The 21849-nt window shown below is 35.9% G+C and overlaps 1 protein-coding gene across 13 annotated transcripts in view; it reads left to right on the top strand.

Moving 5' to 3' along the window:
* Positions 1-21849, top strand: part of RBM26 (RNA binding motif protein 26) — an 84487-nt gene that overhangs the window by 41140 nt on the left and 21498 nt on the right. For 10 of the 13 annotated variants that reach the window (XM_060288201.1, XM_030856938.2, XM_030856937.2 and 7 more), the window contains exons 11-18: positions 281-440; positions 2917-3081; positions 3908-4039; positions 5279-5350; positions 13914-14039; positions 14391-14465; positions 15912-16079; positions 17950-18054. In XM_060288201.1, coding sequence (XP_060144184.1) covers positions 281-440; positions 2917-3081; positions 3908-4039; positions 5279-5350; positions 13914-14039; positions 14391-14465; positions 15912-16079; positions 17950-18054 — 1003 coding nt within the window. The remainder of the gene's footprint in view (positions 1-280; positions 441-2916; positions 3082-3907; positions 4040-5278; positions 5351-13913; positions 14040-14390; positions 14466-15911; positions 16080-17949; positions 18055-21849) is intronic. The other 3 variants (XM_060288206.1, XM_060288205.1, XM_060288207.2) reach the window with 1 other exon arrangement.

Genomic DNA, 21849 nt, shown 5'->3' with positions numbered 1-21849 from the left:
TAAGAACTTTTCTGCTAAGAATTTTAAGTAGGAGTGGAATAGAAGTGAAAAGGAACAAATGATGAGGAAGAAACCTTCTCATTTGGCTTCCATGAAAGATAATGAACACTACTCATTTGGAAACTTCATTTTTTGAGGGGAAAAAAAATTCCCTTTATCAACTAGCAATTTCAATTTTGAAAAAAAAATTGAACTTAAGTTGCAAAACTTTATTCCTTTGTACTTGATAGGGATCAGGATTTATAAATGAATGTATTAATTAACTTGATTTTTGTTACAGGCCAAATTTTAATAGAACAAACAGCCCAGGCTTCCAGAAAAAGGTTCAGTTTGGAAATGAAAATACCAAACTTGAACTTAGAAAAGTTCCTCCAGAATTAAATAATATCAGCAAACTTAATGAGCATTTTAGTCGATTTGGAACCTTGGTTAACTTACAGGTAAGAGCTTTGAAGTGATTCTGTTGTCTCTGCTTAATTATCTAGAGAGGGAATCTTAATATAGTAAGAAAAATAGTTTTATAAGAAAATATTATGGAAACTTTGGTAATATTCTAAGTTTAGAAAATTGGATATGAAGTGAAACTTTTTATTTTAGGAAAATGTGATTTTGAATAACTATTTACTTTCAAAAGGCAGGAGACTTGATTGATCTTATTATACACTTTTTACCTAATAGAGATTATCATAAAATTACAGCAAAGTTAAATAACCACAGTGGTAAAATCTAATCTTAAAGTAGTTTTCATTTCCTTAGTTTCACATTAGCAGAATGCTTCAGTCAGATTTATTTTTGCTGCCGCTATGGTGGGACACATTTAATAGATACTTTGGGGGCCCAGATACCAGGTAATCCATAATCAGTTTAAACATTTACTTTTTACTCTTCCACTTTTGAACATCTTTTAAGATAAATATCAGTGTAATTTGTATTTGATTTCCCTTAAAATTAGACCTTGGCTTAGCTATATGTTACTTGTGAGGTTATTTAGTATTGAGTTTACATTATGTAATATGTTGAAAGTTCAAATAATGTTGGGCTTCTTCTCCAGTTTGTGCAGCATTCTTTTGAACTAAATTATTTCCCATAATTGGATAAGAATAAATGTTAGAGAGTACAGCTTAAGTTGATATTTGGAAAAATTTGTTTTCTTTCCATTTAAAAAATAATATTATAAAAGTAATAGATGAGGGACTTCTCTGGTGGTGCAGTGGTTAAGAATCCACCTGCCAATGCATAGGACACGGGTTTGATCCCTGGTCCAGGAAGATCCCACATGCCGCGGAGCAACTAAGCCCGTGTGCCACAACTACTGAGCCTGCGCTCTAGAGCCCACGAGCCACAACTACTGAGCCCACGTGCCTAGAGCACGTGCTCCGCAACAAGAGAAGCCACCGCAATGAGAAGCCTGCGCACTGCAACGAAAAGTAGCCCTCGCTCGCCGCAGCTAGAGAAAGCCCTCAGGCAGCAACGAAAACCCAACGCAGCCAAATCAGTCAGTCAGTCAATCCCTAAAATGAAAAGAAAGTTCAACAAAAAAGGGTGGGGCAGTAGAGATTTACATAGAATTTAAAGAAAATGTGTTCAGCTCTCTGTCTCTTCCATTCTTCTTCTCATATATACCCATAATATTATTACTTTATTGGTAACAATTTACCATGTGTTATTTTGGATTTTTTGTTTTGTATTTCTGTGAGTATGTATCTACCTATAAATCAGTATGCAAACTTAAAAATATGTACATATTTAAAAGTATGTGGGTCTCTAGTATACATATTACCCTGTAGTTATTTACTGCATCTTGAATATCTCTAAATATCTTTTTATGGCAATTCGATTTATCTAGCACGTTTAGATCTAGACTTTAAAAAGTTCTTTTCCTTACACAGTTAACTACATTAGTAATATTAAATTTAAAGAAGTTTAAAGCTGAGGGTTAAAACATGGTATCTCACCATTGTTTCAACTTGTATTTCCTCAGTTACTGGTGAGATTGGTATCTTATCTCTGTACAGGTCCTACTGCTGTATCTGTATACTACCTGCATTATTATTTATAAAATACATATATTTGAAAGTTAGTTTAAAAAAACCCTTCAGCTTTATCCTAATATAACTGCCCCCCCCTCTGTTTTACATGAATTACTATTTAATTCTTAACAACTACTGAGTGGGTATTGTTATCTGGAGCGAGGTTGCTTGATTCAGGGTCTGTGTGCTTAATCCTTATTTTGTATTGCTTTGCATCACCAGTAGTTTATATAACATACTTCGGAAAGTACTGGTATTATTGAATGAACAGGAAATTGAACACTAAAAAGCCCTGGATCTACTACTTACTCATTGTATGGATCTACAGAATCACGCACTCTTTGAATCTTAGTTTCCTTATGTGTAAAATGTGATTGTTGCTATTGTTTTGTAGATCTTACTCCCCCTGCCCACCTTAAATTTTCTTACGCTCTTGGAAATATTTTTGTGAGGGTTACCAGTTTGGAAAATTTTACAGATGGATTTTTCTGTGATTTTCAATTAGAGATCACTCCTTTCAAAGTAGTTTACTGACTTTTTCTGACTCTGGGGATCTAAGTCATGTCACTCAGTGACATAAGGATTATTTCTCATAGCCTTAATATTGGGGGTAAAAAGTGAAACATTCTAATGCTTGTATTTAACATTTGTGCAGTGAGCATTCTCTACTAAGTGTTATATAGAGGAGGCTCTGATTCCGCTCTGAACGGTCCTCAGTTACCATTTCTTCTGGAGTGAAAGTAGGCTACGGTAATAATCTAGATATAAGGAAGTGTAAAGGTAGACTCTTACTTGGAGGACCAATATTTCATTTCTTGGGGAATTTTACTGTATAAAGCAATAGATTCATTCACAAATTCACTGTGCTTAATATTTTAAATTTTAGGTTGCCTATAATGGTGATCCTGAAGGTGCCCTTATCCAATTTGCAACATATGAAGAAGCAAAGAAAGCAATATCAAGTACAGAAGCAGTGCTAAATAATCGCTTTATTAAGGTTTATTGGCACAGAGAAGGAAGCACCCAGCAGTTACAAACTACTTCTCCAAAAGTAAGAGAGAAATTTGTGTGAAATTAAATGCTTTTCTTGGAACGCTCTTGGCACAGTGTTTTTTTTTGTTTTTTGTTTTTGTTTTTTTGCGGTACGCAGGCCTCTCACTGTTGTGGCCTCTCCCGCTGCGGAGCACAGGCTCCAGACGCGCAGGCTCAGCGGCCATGGCTCACGGGCCCAGCCGCTCTGCGGCATGTGGTATCCTCCCGGACCGGGGCATGAACCCGTGTCCCCTGCATCGGCAGGCGGACTCTCAACCACCGCGCCACCAGGGAAGCCCTTGGCCCAGTGTTTTTTAAAAGCAACTTCTCTAACCTGTTCTCTCATTTTATTATGACATTAATCCCTAGTTTAGATAATTATAAGATAATATGTGTAAAGCCTATAGAACAGTCCCTGTTACATGGGAGATACTCCAGTACATGGTAGCTGTGTGTATTCTAGAAACTCAGACTGTGGGTTCATATTGGAAATCCTTCCTTCGCTCTCTTTTTCTCTCTTTCAATCAGTGAGCCAATGAATATGTAAAGTTTAATTGTTTGCAGATGTGTACTACAGCAGTTTGTTTTTCTGTTTATCTTTCTTCTGTTAACTAAAAAAAGAGACAAGATAGTGAAGGTCAGATTTTGATTTTTTTCCTCTACTTTGTAAATATTTTATGCATCTGTATACATGCATGAAGGAATTTGGGAGGTGGTTAGGTTTTGATTATAAGCTGCACTTTTAAAACTTTCTCTGCATGGGCAACTTAGTAACAAAATAACAAAGGTTACCTTCCATGCTCATGAACTAATCAACTTGTTTAACATGTTTTTCTTGTTCTGAGGTAATGCAGCCTTTAGTCCAGCAGCCCATTTTGCCTGTTGTGAAGCAGTCAGTCAAAGAGCGGTTGGGTCCGGTACCTTCAAGTACTGTTGAACCAGCAGAAGCCCAGAGTGCCAGTTCAGAACTTCCTCAGGTAAATGAAAAGTCTTACTGTGCCTGTCCTGTAATAGGTTCTCAGTCAATTAGTTTCCCTTGGTGATTTGAATTATAATTAATTGTGTGTCTGTATATATATATATATATATATATATATATTTGTATTATATATACGTTTTATGCAGAAATATGATTGTCTATTCGTATTTGAACACCACTTGTAAAATTTTTTTTTACCATTACCATAACGTTTTCACAGTCTACTTTTCCTATAGTATTTGAATCTTAAATTCTTTCGTATAGCTAATATAGCTAATACTTATTTATGAGAATAAATACTTTTTCACTTTGTAGAGGAGACATTTTCCAGCAAAACTGTCTAAAATGTAAAGTTTTAGTACATTAAATCTTATTTTTCCCATCATCTTTTACTTAACTAGAATGTTGTTCCAGAGATAATTATGCAGTAGACTACACTGAAAGCTTTTGGAAAGGGAAGGCTTAAACCTTGAAGTTACTTATGCAGCTCTCTCAGAACTTTGCATCGCTTATTCCTGACTCTCAAATTCTCTTCTCCATATGCCATTCCCTTCCCTCCCTTCCACACTTGAGTGGCACTTTCTTGTTTCTGCACCCTCAGTCTCTTATGTTTCAATATTTGCTGTGTGAAATAGTTAGGATGTCGTATCCTACTTAGCTAATGGATGCCACCTTGTTAAAATAAGTCTTTGTAGATAATTCCTGAAGAGTAAGATATTGAGATTTTACAAAAACATGCAGAATGTAAATTAGTAAATTATTAGGTACTAAAAAAAAACTCCTCCAATCCTGCTATCCCAAATCATCACCAAATACAGTGTATTTGGCTATAAAACAAACGTAATTTAGGAAAGAATGGCATTTGTTTTAAGCTCACAAAGCAGGCATGTATTTTAACTACTCAGATCTAATATTTAGAATGTACAAACTTTCTACTTGTCAACATAGGATTCTAAGAATGTATGGTTCTGTATCACTGGAGGGGACTTTAGCAACCACCTGGTTCAAATCTCTTATTTTACATCATAATTTTCCATGATTGAGTAATACTGTATACTGTTCGTTTTTCCAAACATTTTCTTTCTGTCTCTGTCTTTGCAGAAGGCCCAAGGTTTTGTTATTAACATCAGTATACTTACAGAGTCAGTATATGTTAGTAAAATCAGAATGTTCAAAATTCCTACAGACTTATATATGTTTGGGGAAACACTGAATATGTCCATTTTAATTTTTTTAGAATGTAACTAAGTTATCTGTGAAGGACAGGTTGGGTTTTGTATCAAAGCCATCTGTTTCAGCAACTGAAAAGGTAAGAAGAATAGCATGATGTGTGTGTCTTGGCTTCATAAATGTTTTCAGGTGGCATCTTAATTTTTTAATTTTTTTCATAGTTCCAAACTCTTGCTTCTTAATTGTATCTTTTATTCCTACCTTTTTGCTTTCCATTTGCTGAAAAAGAAAAATATTTGCCTACCTCTTTTTGCTTTTTGCATCAGCATTTTAATACTTGCTGCTCACTGTATTTCCTTATGCTCCATTCTTTTTGTTTTTATTTACTATTTTTTCTTTAGAGATATCATACATTTTAATTTGAAAACTCTGACAACCTTATAGAGAGGGCCATGAATTAGGAATTTTACCTGAGTTTGAGCTCTGGCTCTTCACTTACTAACTGCATGACTTTGGGCAGTGCTCTTAACCTTTCTGAACCCTTTTCCTCATCAGTAAAATGGTGATGGTAATATTTGTCTTATGGGGTTTTATCATGATTAAATAAAATCAATTATTTAAAGAGTATTTTGTAAATTAGAATGATATAAATAAGTTTTTTATTTATTACAAACAGCTATTGTGTATAGCCTGACAATATAGTTAGTTATTTCTTTTTTTAAATGAGGGGAGCAAATGCTGATTAAATTGAGAACATTTTTGGACCTGTCTTATAGTTCTGTGTAGATGTGTTATTTTTTTCTGTTTAGGTATGAGTGAATGGCCCTGATCTTTAGTCTTTTTTGAGGTATGTCGAATCACAGAATATTAGAATTAGATGATCTTTCTCATTTCTTTATCCTCACCTTAAGGAAGGTAACCCCCAAATAGTTTTATGATTGACCTATACACTATGAGTTACTGAGCTAGGACTGGAATCTGGGTCTTTGATTTCTTTCTAGTCCATGGCTCCTTCCATTATGAAGATTATGTGGGAAATTGACATTATAGTTAATTAGAGCATCCCATGAAATAGCTGACCTGCTCTCTTCACTGGTTCTTCAGTATATTATTTTCCTATTTACTGTGTTAAACTTTGGCAATTCTAGAAATTTGAGTATGAATCTCATTTTGTATATCACATTTTCTTCTTGGGTACCTCAGCATTACTTTAGGCATAAAATGCCTAAAATGATTCATTATTTCCCCTATAAAGTAATTTCTCCTCCTAGCCACCCACCTCTGGAAGTGATGCCACCATTTTCCTTGTGCAGTCTAGAAGCCTTAGAGTCATTCACTTGTGTTTGTAGTCCATTTGTCTCCTTCAGTTCCCTGGCCTCTGGACTGGCATCCCCCTCCTCTAGTTTACACTGCCACCATTCTACTCTCAGACTTTTTTTTTTTTTTGTGGTACGTGGGCCCCTCACTGTCGTGGCCTCTACCGCTGCGGAGCACAGGCTCTGGACACGCAGGCTTCGCGGCCATGGCTCACAGGCCCAGCCGCTCCGCGGCATGTGGGATCTTCCCACACCGGGGCACAGAACCCACGTCCCCTGCATCAGCAGGCGGACTCTCAACCACTGCGCCACCAGGGAAGCCCCAGACTTATTTTAATGTTAACTTCGTACAGAAACTTTCATTTCCTCAGCTGAATTTGCTTGATTCATAACTCATCATACCTCAATTATTGTGGTTCTATTACCTCTGCTTTAGTTGTTCCTTTCTACCCTAATGAGCCCTTTTCTGTTCATTGTCTCTTGCTATTTCCTGCCTCTTTTTTTTTTTTTTTTTTTGATGGTGGTTTTTCTGGAGTAATTTCCTTCTGCCTAACAGATTTCTAGTCATTCTTTTAAAGATTGAAAATCTCTCTAACCTCTACTATGAAACCTCCAGAGTTTTCCATATATGCCCCCCTCCCGAATTTGTGTGGCTTAGTCTATGCCACTAAATTTAGCAGCATCTAAATATTTACTTTGATTATTTTTATCCTCCTTGATAATAAGTAACTAAGGAATAAAATAACAATATAAGGGCTGTTACTTAGTATAGTGCTGAGCAATTCTGGTGAGGTCTACAACCCTGATTATGTGTAGGATCTGTTTATGTCAAGATTTGGATTCTGAAATTGAAGTGTACTAATTATAGCTTTTACAAAACTTTTCTAGCGTGTTTTGCTACTTGTTCTCATTATTGTTTTTTAACGTGTTTTATATAGCTTTAGATGAAAGGTGTCCAAATTTGGAATTGATAGTATAAATTTGCTAATATAGTTAGCATTAAGTATATTTGTGAAAAATCACGAATGGTAGTGGGCTATTTATGAAAAAAAACCTACTCAGTAAATATTGTAAAGAATCTTCTAAGGAAAGCAATTATTTACAAGTATGTAACTTCCTGTCATCTTCAGTGAACGTGTTTACAGAATAGCATTTTGTTTTTGCTTATTCTTGGTTATTTCTGTTCCCCTAGTCCATAGGGGTTTTTACTGCATAATCCTTAGAGCTCAGTGATTCAGAGAAGTCTTAGGAAGAGTAGGAGAATGTTCCCCATCATCAAATGTTATTTCAATTTTTTTTTAAATTGAAGGCTGGAAAAAACTCAAACCTTGCATCCAAACAATACCTTTTGTCATTGTTTTTGCGGTACGCGGGCCTCTCACTGTTGTGGCCTCTCCCGTTGCGGAGCACAGGCTCCGGACGCGCAGGCTCAGCGGCCATGGCTTACGGGCGCAGCCGCTCCGTGGCATGTGGGATCTTCCTGGACTGGGGCGCGAACCCGTGTCCCCTGCATCGGCAGGGGGATTCTCAACCACTGTGCCACCGGGGAAGCCCTTTTGTCATTGTTAAAGCAAACAAGTACACAAATGTAAAATTTTATCCCCTTCCTGTAAATAGCACCCACTAAACTCTCTAGTGATTCTTTGTTATTCTAAGATTGCATGTGAGAGGGCTAAGAAAGAGGAAACTTAAAACCTAATTTTTACTGCTAAATATTAAGATACTGTAATAGCTATTAAATAGGTATTGTTTGAGTAGAGTGATCAGTAAAATGATGTTTGAGTGCCTCAGCTTACTCTACAGAGATTTATGAAGAATAAAGGTGGCACCTGCATATACCATCCTGGTTAGTTTTGTTTTTTTTTAAAATAAATTTATTTATTTATTTATTTTTGGCTGCATTGGGTCTTTCTTGCTGCACGCGGGCTTTCTCTAGTTGTGGCCAGCGGGGGCTACTCTCATTGTGGTGCACGGGCTTCTCATTGCGGTGGCTTCTCTTGTTGTGGAGCATGGGCTTTAGGCGCACAGGCTTCAGTAGTTGTGGCATGCAAGCTCAATAGTTGTGACTTGCAGGCTCTAGAGCACAGGCTCAGAGTATTGCGGCGCACGGGCTTAGTTGCTCTGCAGCATGTGGGATCTTCCCAGACCAGGGATTGAACCCGTGTCCCCTGCATTGGCAGGCAGATTCTTAACCACTGCACCACCAGGGAAGTCCATCCTGGTTAGTTTTTTAAAAAAGGTTTAGACTGTCCAAATTATCCCCGTAAAGCTCTTCTAAATTCTAAGAAGGTAAACTGACTAATCAGTTGAATATTTAATGTTCTTATATCAGTTTTAGGTATATCATACTTATGGTACAGGATGTTATTGTTCCTTAGCAGGGTTTTTTTTTGGTAATCTAAAAATATATCCTGGTCCCCTTGCATGATGATAAGCTGACATCTGTACCATGGAACTTTTAAAAGGGAAATTGTGTGGCATAATTGAAGGAACATTGCATGTCATATAGAGAATTTGGCTGTTAGGTTTTAGCAGCTGACATTCTGGATGATCCTGGATAAGTCTTACTTTCTCTGTTTCCTTAACGATAAAATACAGTCATTTAAGTAACCCTTTGATTTTTAAAATTTGTATTTGTTGTGTAATTTTGCTATGTTATTATAAAGATTAAGGAAATGTATGATCATTTCTTTTCATAACTGTTATTGACTAATCTTAATTTTAAAAAATGGATTGGCCTCTGTCAGGATTATTCTGTGGATTACTCAGTCAGTATTATTACCAGGATTATTTTTCTTACAGAGAAATATGATTTATATAAAATTATTTGCTATGCTGAATTTTCTGGGAACCGAGCTGTTGTAGCAAAAATTGATTACTGACTTAAACATGTTTTTCTTTGATGTTAAGATATTTCTCTGCAAGATCTTCAATCCCTTTGTCTCTTTTAAGCTACTTGGTATTCTTGTAAGAAATAAAATCGTTAATTCCTGAAAATATTTGATAAACTTAATTTTAAAGTAAACTCCTGTCGTCCTCACTGGAATTCCCAGTTAAGTTTTGCTACAGAAAACACATCTGTATGCTGCTTTAAGGGAATGTCATAAGTGAACATTGAGATTTATTGAAAGGCTGATTATTTACTTAATATAAAAGTTGACTATATGGTAATTATATATTAATAAGTTTCCTACACATAACTCCTCAGAATACTGTCTTTTTTTTTGTGGTACGTGGGCTTCTCACTGTTGTGGCCTCTCCCGTTGCGGAGCACAGGCTCCGGACGCGCAGGCTCAGTGGCCACGGCTCACGGGCCTAGCCACTCCGCGGCATGTGGAATCTTCCCGGACCAGGGCACGAACCTGCGTCCCCTGCATCGGCAGGCGGACTCTCAACCACTGCGCCACCAGGGAAGCCAGAATACTGTCTTTTTATTGCATTTAAGCAAGGCACTTCTGCTTTAGACACCTGTGAGAACTAGCTTATTGGGAGTGTTGCTTTGGGGCATCCTAACTATGTTTCTTTTGTATTTGATTTTAACTTGGGCACTGGTTATTAAAAAATGATACTTGGATGACTTAATTTGTAATAACCTTCTTTTGCAGTAGGTAATTTTTACAAAATACTTCTTTTATTCCATTTTTATCCGTGAGAAACATCTATTTTTCTTTTTTTTTTACAAGTACTAATAATAGTCATGGCTTGTAATATTTTATATAGGAAGTAAGATAAGGAGGTGTTAATGGATTATAACCTCTATTTTATTGGAGAATTGGCTTTTATCTTGGGAAGTAAGAGGTATTAGTGATGCATATTTTAACAACAAAGCGTGTGATACTTTTCAGCTCATCTTACGAATTGAAGAGAGCTTTGATACCCGACCTGACAAGTGTACTACAAGAAATGAAAATTACAAGCCAATATCTCATGAACATAAACGCAAAAATCCTAAGTAAAATGTTAGCAAATGTACAGTGATATGAGAAAGATAATACATCCTGACCAGGTAGAGTTTATTCCAGAAATGCAAGGTTGATTTAACATTTGAAAATCATTTATTTCACCATATTAACAAAATAAAGGGTTGGGAGGAGGTATGTGGTAGATGTTGGAGGGAGGGAGAAGGACCCCATGTGATTATCTCAGTAGAAAAGAAATGTGGTAAAATTATTTAGTCACATTAAGCATTCTGCAAACTAGGAATAGAAAAAAACTTCCTTAATTTTGACAAAGTATATTTGCAAAATAACAAACCCCTACAGTTAACATATTCAATGGTGAAATATTGAATTCTTTCCCCCTGAGATCAGGAACAGCAAACGATGTCCACTCTTGTCACTTTTTTCCAGTAGTATAGGGCCTAACCACTACAATAAGGAAATAAAATAAAATAAATGGCATAAACATTGGAAAGGGAGAAACAGAACTGTGTTTACTCACAGATGATATATGATTGTATATGTAGAAAATCCAAAAGAATTCACAGGCGATTGGAATTAATAAGTGAATACAGTAAGGTCACTGGAAATAAGGTCAATATGTAAAAATACAGCACATGCAGAAACCATTTTGGAAAACAGAGGTGTGGTTGTTTAGAAAGACCACTATGTTTTTATTATATTCTTAGAATCGTAGCATCATCTTTTCTTTTGGGTTCATTACATTCTTCTCTTCTGTGACAACTCTATCCTCATCTTTCGAAAAATACAGATATTTCTTGTTATTCAAACTCTTACTGTCTAAACTCTGGAACCTAATAGATTCAGATAGTGAGCAATATTTGTAATCATATAGTTCACTGTTTCTAAGACATTTTATTTTCACATTTTTACACCTCTGAAATTGGGCTACATCTTATAGTTGTTGGTATTTATGATTATAATTGGCAGCCTTTTCCTTTAGTAGGGTTATATTAAATGACAGTGTGTCTCCTAGGCAGTGATATCTTAAGCTCAGTGAAATATATTAGCTGATGTTCTGTTTTTACAGAAGGAAGTTCCTGGAAAAAACAAGGAAGTAAGATGCTTGTAGCAATAAAGGAGTCTTCTTACTGTTATCATATACTTTTTTTTTTTTTGCGGTATGTGGGCCTCTCACCGCCGTGGCCCTTCCCATTGCGGAGCACAGGCTCCGGACGCGCAGGCCCAGCGGCCATGGCTTACGGGCCTAGCCACCCCGCGGCACGTGGGATCTTCCTGGACCAGGGCACGAACCCGTGTCCCCTGCATCGGCAGGCGGACTCTCAACCACTGCGCCACCAGGGAAGCCCTATCATATACTTTTATTCACCTTGCAACAGCAATCCTTAGTGTGATATCTGGTGTTAATAACAGTACTTGGAAAGGGAGTGTTCCCTACTCACTGAAATTGGAGAAATGCTGAATTAAACAAATTATATAGGTTTCTTTACTTCTGGCTTTCTCACAGCTCTTACGGTAATATACATTTTGAAACTAGAAAATAGGGTTATGATATTGTTTCCAACTTTATTTGAGTATAGAAATCCTGTTTTGGTCACAACTGTTCAACTTGTTATGGAACCATCATGACGAAAACAGTTTATAAACACTCAGTCACTTTCTTATGCAGATTATCTTACGTTTCTCCCTTTATAAAGTTATTATCTCACCCTATATAATCATACAGTTTGACATTGTATGGTGTGGTAAGGTAGCATGGAATAACTTTTCCTCTAGAGTTACAGAGAATGTGACAAGTTAGACTATGAACTAAATCTGTGTCTACTTTATATTTTACTGAATGCAACCATTTCATACTTGTTAGTGATATCTTAAGTATTTTCATTATTGAAGAAAATTATCAAAGTTTGATACACATCAACTGTTGTAAAGAACCTTTATTTTTAAACGTCAGCTGTGCTATATGGAACTAGTGTAATTACAGTATTCTAGGTTTTTATTTCATTTAGAGGCTAAGACATTCTTGGATACTTAGAATAGTGATGAGTTGCCTAAGCTTTGTGATGTTCCCTAATCTAATTTCATGATAAAAGATTAGAAAGTATTGTCCAGATTGCTACTTCTCTGATATACCCAGTTATTTACATTTTAGTACCGAGAAAGTAGGGCTCTTTTTCTCATTGATACTCTTCTATTTATGTAGTTCTTCTAACCTCTTTTAGGTCATGAACTCCTTTAAGACTTTGGAAACTATGTTTTTTCCTCTGGGAAGTTACACTCTTCACACACATGGTTTCATGTTTAGATTTTATAGCATTCATAGCTCTCTTTGAAGGGATCTCTAAACTCCTTTCCAAGAACCAGTAACCAACCACTCTTTGGAACCTACAACTTTCTGCTTTCGGAGGATAAAAAAGGCAGCCTATACACTTTAATTTTCTTAAATTGACCTTTGTGTGGAAAATATTATCCACTCTGATCTACCATCATTTCATTTTAACTTGGTGCAAAAGTGTTTATTGAGTATTTGCTGTGTGCCCCGGTGCTGTTCTAGGCCCTGAAGGTAAAGCAGTGAACCAAGCAAAAAAATCCCTACCCTCATGGAATGAATTTTTGGGTTTGTGAGGACATTAGGCACCATCAGGTTGAACTTCTTATTTAATGAGCAAACTGAGGCCCAAGAAGGTACCTGAATTTACCCATTGTCTCATAATTAGTTGGTAGTAAGGTTTAGGTACTAGAAGAAGCACAAAGAGGAGAAAGACATGTTATTTTTGTTTCAGGGCTCTTACAGTGAAGATAGGGAGAGAGATATAAAATAAATTAATATGTCATCAGGTCATTTTTACTAAATATTTTAATAGGAATAATATTTCATCAAAGGACCTAGGTAGAAGAAATAAATGATTAGAGCTTTGTGGAGGTCTGGAGTGGTTGTGCTGAACCTGAGCTGAGTTTAAGGGAATAAGGTCACTTAAAGTAGGAGCAGTGCTAGCAAAGGAATGGAGATAGAAAGCAATAAGGTTAATTTCCGAAATGTAAATTACAAATGATCATTTTAAATTGTTTGCAGGACAGTGTCTGATTTCCTCCTGTGCTGTGTTCTTGTGTACAGTTTTTGCTTTAGTCACTAGGAATACTAGTAATGTATTCAACAACTAATATTTTCTCAGTGATACAGTAATGGCAGTGTTTTTTATTGATTTGAAGTTTCTGTATGTTTGCTTTTTGCTTTTCTTCTAAAGGTATATGGTGTTAATTAAAAATTTTTTTACTTTATAGTTTATCCCTCACTCATACCCTTTCTTTCAAATCACTAATGTGACTTAGTTATTACAAATATATAATACTTTTAGTTCAGTGTGGTAGATTTTGACAGGAGTGCTTTAGAGTTTTGAAGGAAATAGTACTCAGGAAATCATGAATGCTTGATACATTTTTTGAGAAATTGAATTTGTATTGGTAGGTGTTGTCTACATCTACTGGCCTAACAAAAACGGTGTATAATCCAGCTGCTTTGAAGGCTGCACAAAAAACCTTACTTGTTTCCACCTCTGCAGTTGATAATAATGAAGCACAGAAAAAAAAACAGGTAAGTATAGTAGTGTACAGAATTTGCAGGTCGGGAAGCTTTTCTGCATGTATGTGTTTTTTCAGTGCTTATCATAAAATAGAGCTAAAAGAAAGGTATATGTTGGCTGCCACTGAACTTTTATTTTCCCTAGTATATTAGTAAATATTAATTTTCATCTTGGAATGAAAGGCTCTCCTGATTGATTTTTGAAACTTGTGTACTTATTTAAGCTTTACATAGGAAAACTTTGCATTTCATTTTTGTTGCCAAGCTTCTTCAATTACAACCAGTTCTGTCTTCTTGGGTAATTTCATTTATTGGAAAGGTACATGGTAAATATTCTAATAATATTTTTGATCCCTTCTCTAGGAGGCACTGAAACTTCAGCAGGATGTAAGGAAAAGAAAACAAGAAATTTTAGAAAAGCACATTGAAACACAGAAGGTAAAATATTAAAGTTAGATTTGGCAAAATATATTTATAAGTGTCATAATTTTTAGTGAATTTAATCTTACACTCTATAGATAGTCCTGAGAAACATATTTACTGTAATTGATAATGGTAAAACTGAAATATTTATCAATAGTAATGTATATATTAATTGATAAAATGTTGGTGATGAAGTGTATTACATTGTGTAATATACATTGCACAGTGGACTGGGAAATGGATTAGTTTAAATGGAGCTATGACTATCAACTTGAAATGAAAATAAGGAATATTTATCCAGGTATGTTGCTGCACAGTAGTTCAATAGATAGTAAATGGAACCTTTTTCTCATTGTTGACATATGTACCTTTCTTTAATTGGCTTGTGATCCTCTAGTCCTATGTTGTCTGGTACAGCAGCTAAGAGCCACATCTGACTATCAGGTACTTGAAATGTGTCTAATCCAAATTGAGATGTGCTGTAAGTGTAAAATACATACCAGATTTCAAGCACGTAGTATGAAGAAAAATGGTAAAACATCCCAGTAGTTTTTGTTGAAATGTTACTTTTGATAAAATGAGTTAAATAGAATATGTATTTAATTAACTTTAATGTATCTCTTTTATCTTTGTAAGGTGGCTGCTAGAAAATTAAAAATTATGTGGCTTGCAGTATTTCTTTTGTACAGTGTTGCTCTAGTTATGGCATTTAATTAGTGTCAGTTCTTGATTATGTCTGGTAATAAAAGTTATGACACTTGAAAATATTGAAAATACACAAACTTTTTACCTTTTGGTTTAAAATGTATGTCTTTTCTAATTTAAATTTGTATGTACTTGATAAAGAGACATCACAATGCTTTACACCCAAAACTGAAACCATCTTGACTCAGAGAACCTATAATACTTTGTGATGTCTTCTCCATATTACCATGTTTATCTTCTTACTTCCTATCTATGTTGGGCATATTGTTCTTAGCCTAGCCAGTTACTGTTCCCTCTGACAAAGAAAGTAGGTAACTAAATATGCCATTTTTCTAATATCTCATATGGAGGGAAACCGTAAAACTTTTCCTCTGATTCTTTCTGGGTTACGGACTATGTTTGGAGTGGGAATACTTAGGATCAGTAATATCAGCAAGTGGATTAGAAAGTAAGATTGTTGCTATTTCAAAATGACAACTTTTCAGGGATTGAATTAAATTTCTTGTGGTTGTGTGCTTTGAACTTATGTTCTAAGAGACTTAAGTAGTAATATAGTTCTTCACAACGTAAACCAAGATTAAGACTTGAATTGAGAAAGTTAGCATCACCAATCTGCTCTTCTGCTATCTCAGTGATTGTAAGCCTTGTCATGAATACATAAACTAAAAGTAGCAGTTATTTATATTTACTTTGCCATGTTTGCTTTTTAAATAATAGTAGGAATGTATCATATATTTGTTTTTAAAAATTTGCCAGATGTTAATTTCGAAACTGGAGAAAAACAAAGCAATGAAGTCTGAAGATAAAGCAGAAATAATGAAAACTTTAGAGATTTTGACAAAAAATATTACCAAGTTGAAAGATGAGGTCAAAGCTGCTTCTCCTGGACGCTGTCTTCCAAAAAGTATAAAAACCAAGACTCAGGTATTTCAATTTGTATTGTTATTCATATTACTACTTGTTAAAAGAACATTAAAACACTACATTATTTAAGATTCAGTTTTCCTTTAGCTAATATTCTTTGCTCAAAATTTGATCATTATATACTACCATTCTTCTCCTTCTCTAGTAATTAATAAGTAAATAAACACAAACAAGCAAACTCTACTCATCTTTTGAACCCTGCACATTGTAGTTAGAAAGTCAATTTTAGTTAGAAAGTCAGTAATTAGACAAATAGTTATGGATAATCTTAAAAAGGTAGCTAGAGGACAAAACAATATAGGTACTGGAATGCTTGACTGAGGAGTTTGAGATTTATTTTGTAAGTAATTGGTGGTATAAAATATTAATGAACAGAGAAGTACCAATCTGATGTCACTGTACAGAATGAATGATATTTTCTTTTAATAAATTTATTTATTTATTTTTATTTTTTGGCTGCATTGGGTCTTCATTGCTGCACACGGGCTTTCTCTAGTTGCGGCGAGCGGGAGATACTCTTCGTTGTGGTGCGCGGGCTTCTCGTTGCAGTGGCTTCTCTTGTTGCAGAGCACGGGCTCTAGGTGCACAGGCTTCAGTAGTTGTGGCACACGGGCTCAGTAGTTGTGGCTCGCGGGCTCTAGAGCACAGGCTCAGTAGTTGTGGCACATGGGCTTCATTGCTATGCGGCATGTGGGATCTTCCCGGACCATGTCCCGAACCCATGTCCCCTGCATTGGCAGGCAGATTCTTTAACCACTGTGCCACCAGTGAAGTCTCCAGAATGAACGATTGAAAGGGAGAAAATTCAGGTAGATTAACTGATTAGATACAAAAAAGTGAGCAAGTTAATTTCAGATGACAATAAGTGATTTAAAAAAAACCCGTGGAGTTATACAATACTTATACTTAGTGTGTGTGTATTTGTTGTGTGTGTGTGTATGTATATATGTGTGTGTGTATATATATATGTATATATATAAAATTATGAGTTTATATTGATATTTCTCATTCTAATCTAATACCACAGCGTTCTTCTTTTCTTTCTCTTATGCCCTATCTCCCTGTTCCCACGATGACAACTTGGTTCCCACTAACATCAATACAGTATGCGTTTGCACAGTCCTGTAATCCATTCGAATAGTTCCAGAATTGCTAAAACAATACCACTTCCAACAACTAACTAAATATAAAATTAAGAATTTGTTTGCATTCTTTACAACCTCATAATATACTCCACTAAGAGTATAGAGTCAGACCCGTGGTGTAGGATCATGTGTTTTTCCGTTCGTGTGGTTATGTTATTAATTTGATAAAGTTAGGTTTATTTCTGTCTGTATTCAGTTTTGGATCACTCTCCCTGTCATTCTTGCTGATTTAATTTTATTTTTTGAATAAGTAAAACATTAACATGATTCAAAAGTTATACTATATAAAAAGGTTTATATAAACAACCATTCCCCTTTGAGCCCTGACACTCTGTTCCCCACTCTTCCCTCCCTCTTGGTGTGTGTGTATGTATTCTTTCTTACATAAAAGCGTACTGTATATTCCTCATTAACACCTTGGTGTTTTGCTTTTCTTTTCAGTTATTTCCTGAAAATTACTCCATATCAGTCCGTAGAAATCTCACTCTGGCTTCTGTCTGGAAAATGAATTATAGGGAAATCAGTGGAAGTAGGAACAAGTTAGAAAGCTGTTGCAGTAGTGTAGACCAGAGGTGACTGGTGGCTTGAACTAGGATGGTAGGACTGGAGATAGAGAAGAAATGTACGGATTAAATGAGAATGTGTAAAAAATTCTTTGTAAGAAGTTTGGTATAAATGCAGGATATTGATTGTCATCACCTAAAATATTTATTACTATTTTCTAGATGCAGAAAGAATTACTTGACACAGAACTGGATTTATATAAGAAGATGCAAGCTGGAGAAGAAGTCACTGAACTTAGGAGAAAGTATACCGAATTACAGCTGGAGGTATGTTTCATGATAGCCACACAGTACGCTAAAGAGGAGTAGTTACAGTCTTGATGGTTTATTTGAAAATACATTCCTCTCATTCTGGTCAGCAGTCGTTGGCATGTTGGGAGTTGATGTAGAAAAGAGGGAAGAGGTTAGCAAATCTTTCAGAGCTAATAGAAAATCTCTTAGTATTTAATGAGGGGTGATAACCATTCTACTTTTATACACAAGTCCCTCTACTTCTAGTGAATTTTGTTCCTTTTCTATTTTCGGTTTGTTTTTCTTCTTAGGACCAAAATCTATTAAAGGCTTTTCATTTATTCTTAGGGAGATATTCTGTGCATGTATAGGCATGTTACGTTGAGTTCTTATAAGGATCAGACTTTTAGTGGTAGAATTATATTGAAGAACATGCTTACTTAAGTTTTGCCTATAGATGGTGCTGTGGATGTTAAAGAGAAAAAAAACTAACTTCTTATAATTTAGTTATATGATTATATAAGAAAAATCTAGTAAAATTGATCTCTATACATGAGAATTTTTAACATTTAGCAAAAAGATGTTTAAGAATCAGAATTACATTTTGAAGTACAGGGACATTTATGTCATTAGTGTAGTTGGTACTTGCCTATATTTATCGTTGCCACAATTTAATTTTTTGTATTTTAGCTTATTCCTTTTGCTTAATCTGAAAATAATGCTTTTTTTCCAAATTCGTTAGCAACTTGATTTTCTTTTTCCAACATAGTAGAAATCTGTATTGAGTACTGGTATCCAGCTATTAAAGACTTTAACATTTAGCAGCCATTGTTCTTGTCTTAAGGCTCTTGTCTTGTCTGTCATAGGAAGCCATAGGATGGTATATTAAACCTGCATATATTTTGCGTTCTCTGGAAAACTGATATGGTTGTCTGTGTGTCCTGCCTAAGATAACAAGTTTTGGAAAAGATAGGTTCCTTTTATGTTAATATAGAAATTGTGTTTTCACCATTCTGGAGATTTCGTGCCTGTGTTCATGCGACTTTAAAAAAATACATTATCATTTTTAAAATTTTGGCCCATAATTTTAGCAAATAAATAATAGTATTACTAATATCCTTTATATTATTGGTCCATGTTTTCATTCTTATCATGATATAGCTAAACACTGAATGACATCTTCTGTTTTTCTTTTATGATGGCCAAACTTTAGTTTGCAATTAATATTAGTATATGCAGTAATGCAGTGTTTGCCAGAGTGTGTTCATTTACCACATCAATTCCATATTTTGTTAATAGGTATTAGTGAAAAAAGCTTTTGAGGCCAAATAAGTTTGGAAGAGGTTATAGTAAACGTGTGTGTTTTTTTTCCCCACATTCTATTTTTTATTTTTTTTAACATCTTTATTGGAGTATAATTGCTTTACAGTGGTGTGTTAGTTTCTGCTGTATAACGAAGTGAATCAGCTATACGTATACATACATCCCCATATCTCCTCCCTCTTGCGTCTCCCTCCTACCCTCCCTATCCCACCCCTCTAGGTGGACACAAAGCACCGAGCTGATCTCCCTGTGCTATGCAGCTGCTTCCCACTAGCTATCTATTTTACATTTGGCAGTGTATGTATAAACATGTGTTTTGTATATGGTTTTCTAGAGGCTTGTAATCTGTGAATCTCCAGAAACACATGTTTAAATACTCAGTATTGCTCAAACTTACTTGTCCAGGGACCCCTTTTTTAAGGAGCATTTTGAAGTTCCTAAGAGTATACTTTTGTATATGCTGTGCTGTTATTGACATTAATCCTTGACCTTTGAAGTTTGTTATTTGGATTTTAGATGATTACTTTAGCTAATGTTAAAATGAACTGTCTTGAGATGAATGAACTAAAATATTTATACTTGCAGAGATTTTGGCAGTGGTGCCTGCTTGACATTTTCACTTGGATGTCTCACATCCTCAGGCTCAACATGTTCAAAATTGTGCTTATTTTGTCCCTAAACTCATCTACACAATTACCCAAACCAGAAATCTGGGAGTCATCATTGATTTCTCCCTTTCCTTCAGTATTCATACACATTTAATTACCAAGTTTTATACATATTACTCCCCAGTGTATCTTTTTTTCCTTAGTTAATCAATTAATTAATTTTTGGCTGCGTTGGGTCTTCGTTGCTATGCGCGGGCTTTCTCTAATTGCGGTGACCAGGGGCTACTCTTCATTGCAGTGTGCGGGCTTCTCATTTCAGTGGCTTCTCTTGTTGCAGAGCACGGGCTCTTGTTGCAGAGCACGGGCTCTAGGCACGCGGGCTTCAGTAGTTGTGGCTCGTAGGCTGATTAGTTGTGCCTCACAGGCTCTAGAGCACAGGCTCAGTAGCTGTGGTACACGGGCTTAGTTGCTCCGCGGCATGTGGATTCTTCCCAGACCAGGGCTTGAACCCATGTCCCCTGCACTGGCAGGTGGATTCTTAACCACTGCGCCACCAGGGAAGCCTCCTCAGTATGTCTTAAAAGTGTTTATTTTACTTCTCTCTATCTCCATGGCCACCATTGTAGACTAAGCTTCTATCTTCAGTTGTTGGCACTATTGTAGTAGCCTGACTGGTTTCCCAGCTTGTTCTCTTTTCCTTTTACCAGAATAATATTTTAAACACTGATTTGATTACATCACCCTACATCTGAACTTTAGATGTTTTAATTGATTTTCATGGCTCTTGGGATAAAATCAAAATCTTTAACGTGGTTCTTAAAGTTGTTCATTATCTGGCTCTGCCTGTCTCTCTAGCCTCATCTCTTCATCACATGTGGTCCAGCTGTACTGGATTTTATTCCTTCTTAGAAGTACCAAGTTCCTTTCAGCCTTGGTTCCTTTGTTCATGCTCTAATCCCCACCCCTCACCCTTGCCTTGCTTGTTCTTTGTACCTTCTTTGATGCATTGAACAAATAATTAAGTTTCTACAATCTGCTAGCTGCAATTTTAGGTGCTGGGGATAAAGTAGAGAGTAAAACAAGGAAAAATATTCCTCATGGAACTTTTATTCTAGTAGTTTATTCATTGCAGATCTTTAATATTCTATTCAAATCTTTAAGTAGAGCATTTCCTCATTTTTTGAATCACTTCTCATTAATATAATCAAATAACTAGATTGCTTAATGTCTCTACCCTTCTAGGATTTGAGCTTCATGAGGGTAAAGACTAGACCACAGGAAGTGCTCATTAAATATTTGTGGAATGAAGGAATGGTGTGCTATTCATATAGAGCGATAAAGTGGAATGTGTTACTGTGCTGCTTTGGTTGTATGATGGTGTTAGTGTAAATGATCAAAATGATGAATTTGAAATAACTGTACATATTGAAGTCAACGGGCAAACAAATGGAAACACTGTATTTGAAAGCCATAACTAGAAAAAATACACTTATATATATAGGTATCTTGTATGTCTACATTATGCTAACTTCTTTTTTTTTAAATAGATTTATTTATTTGTTTATTTTTGGCTGCGTTGGGTCTTTGTTGCTGCGCCCGGGCTTTCTCTAGTTGCGGCGAGCAGGGGCTACTCTTTGTTGTGGTGCACGGGCTTCTCATTGCGGTGGCTTCTCTTGTTGTGGAGCACAGGCTGTAGGCACGTGGGCTTCAGTAGTTTTGGCACACGGGCTCAGTAGTTGTTGCTCGCGGGCTCTAGAGCGCAGGCTCAGTAGTTGTGGTGCACGGGCTTAGTTGCTCCGTGGCATGTAGGATCTTCCCGGACCAGGGCTCGCACCTGTGTCCCCTGCATTAGCAGGAGGTTTCTTAACCACTGCACCACCAGGGAAGTCCCTATACTAAC

Source organism: Globicephala melas, chromosome 18 (assembly GCF_963455315.2).
Source record: "Globicephala melas chromosome 18, mGloMel1.2, whole genome shotgun sequence".
NCBI lineage: Eukaryota > Metazoa > Chordata > Mammalia > Artiodactyla > Delphinidae > Globicephala > Globicephala melas.
The sequence above is the reverse complement of the archived record's forward strand: the minus strand, read 5'-3'. Positions and strand labels throughout refer to the sequence as shown.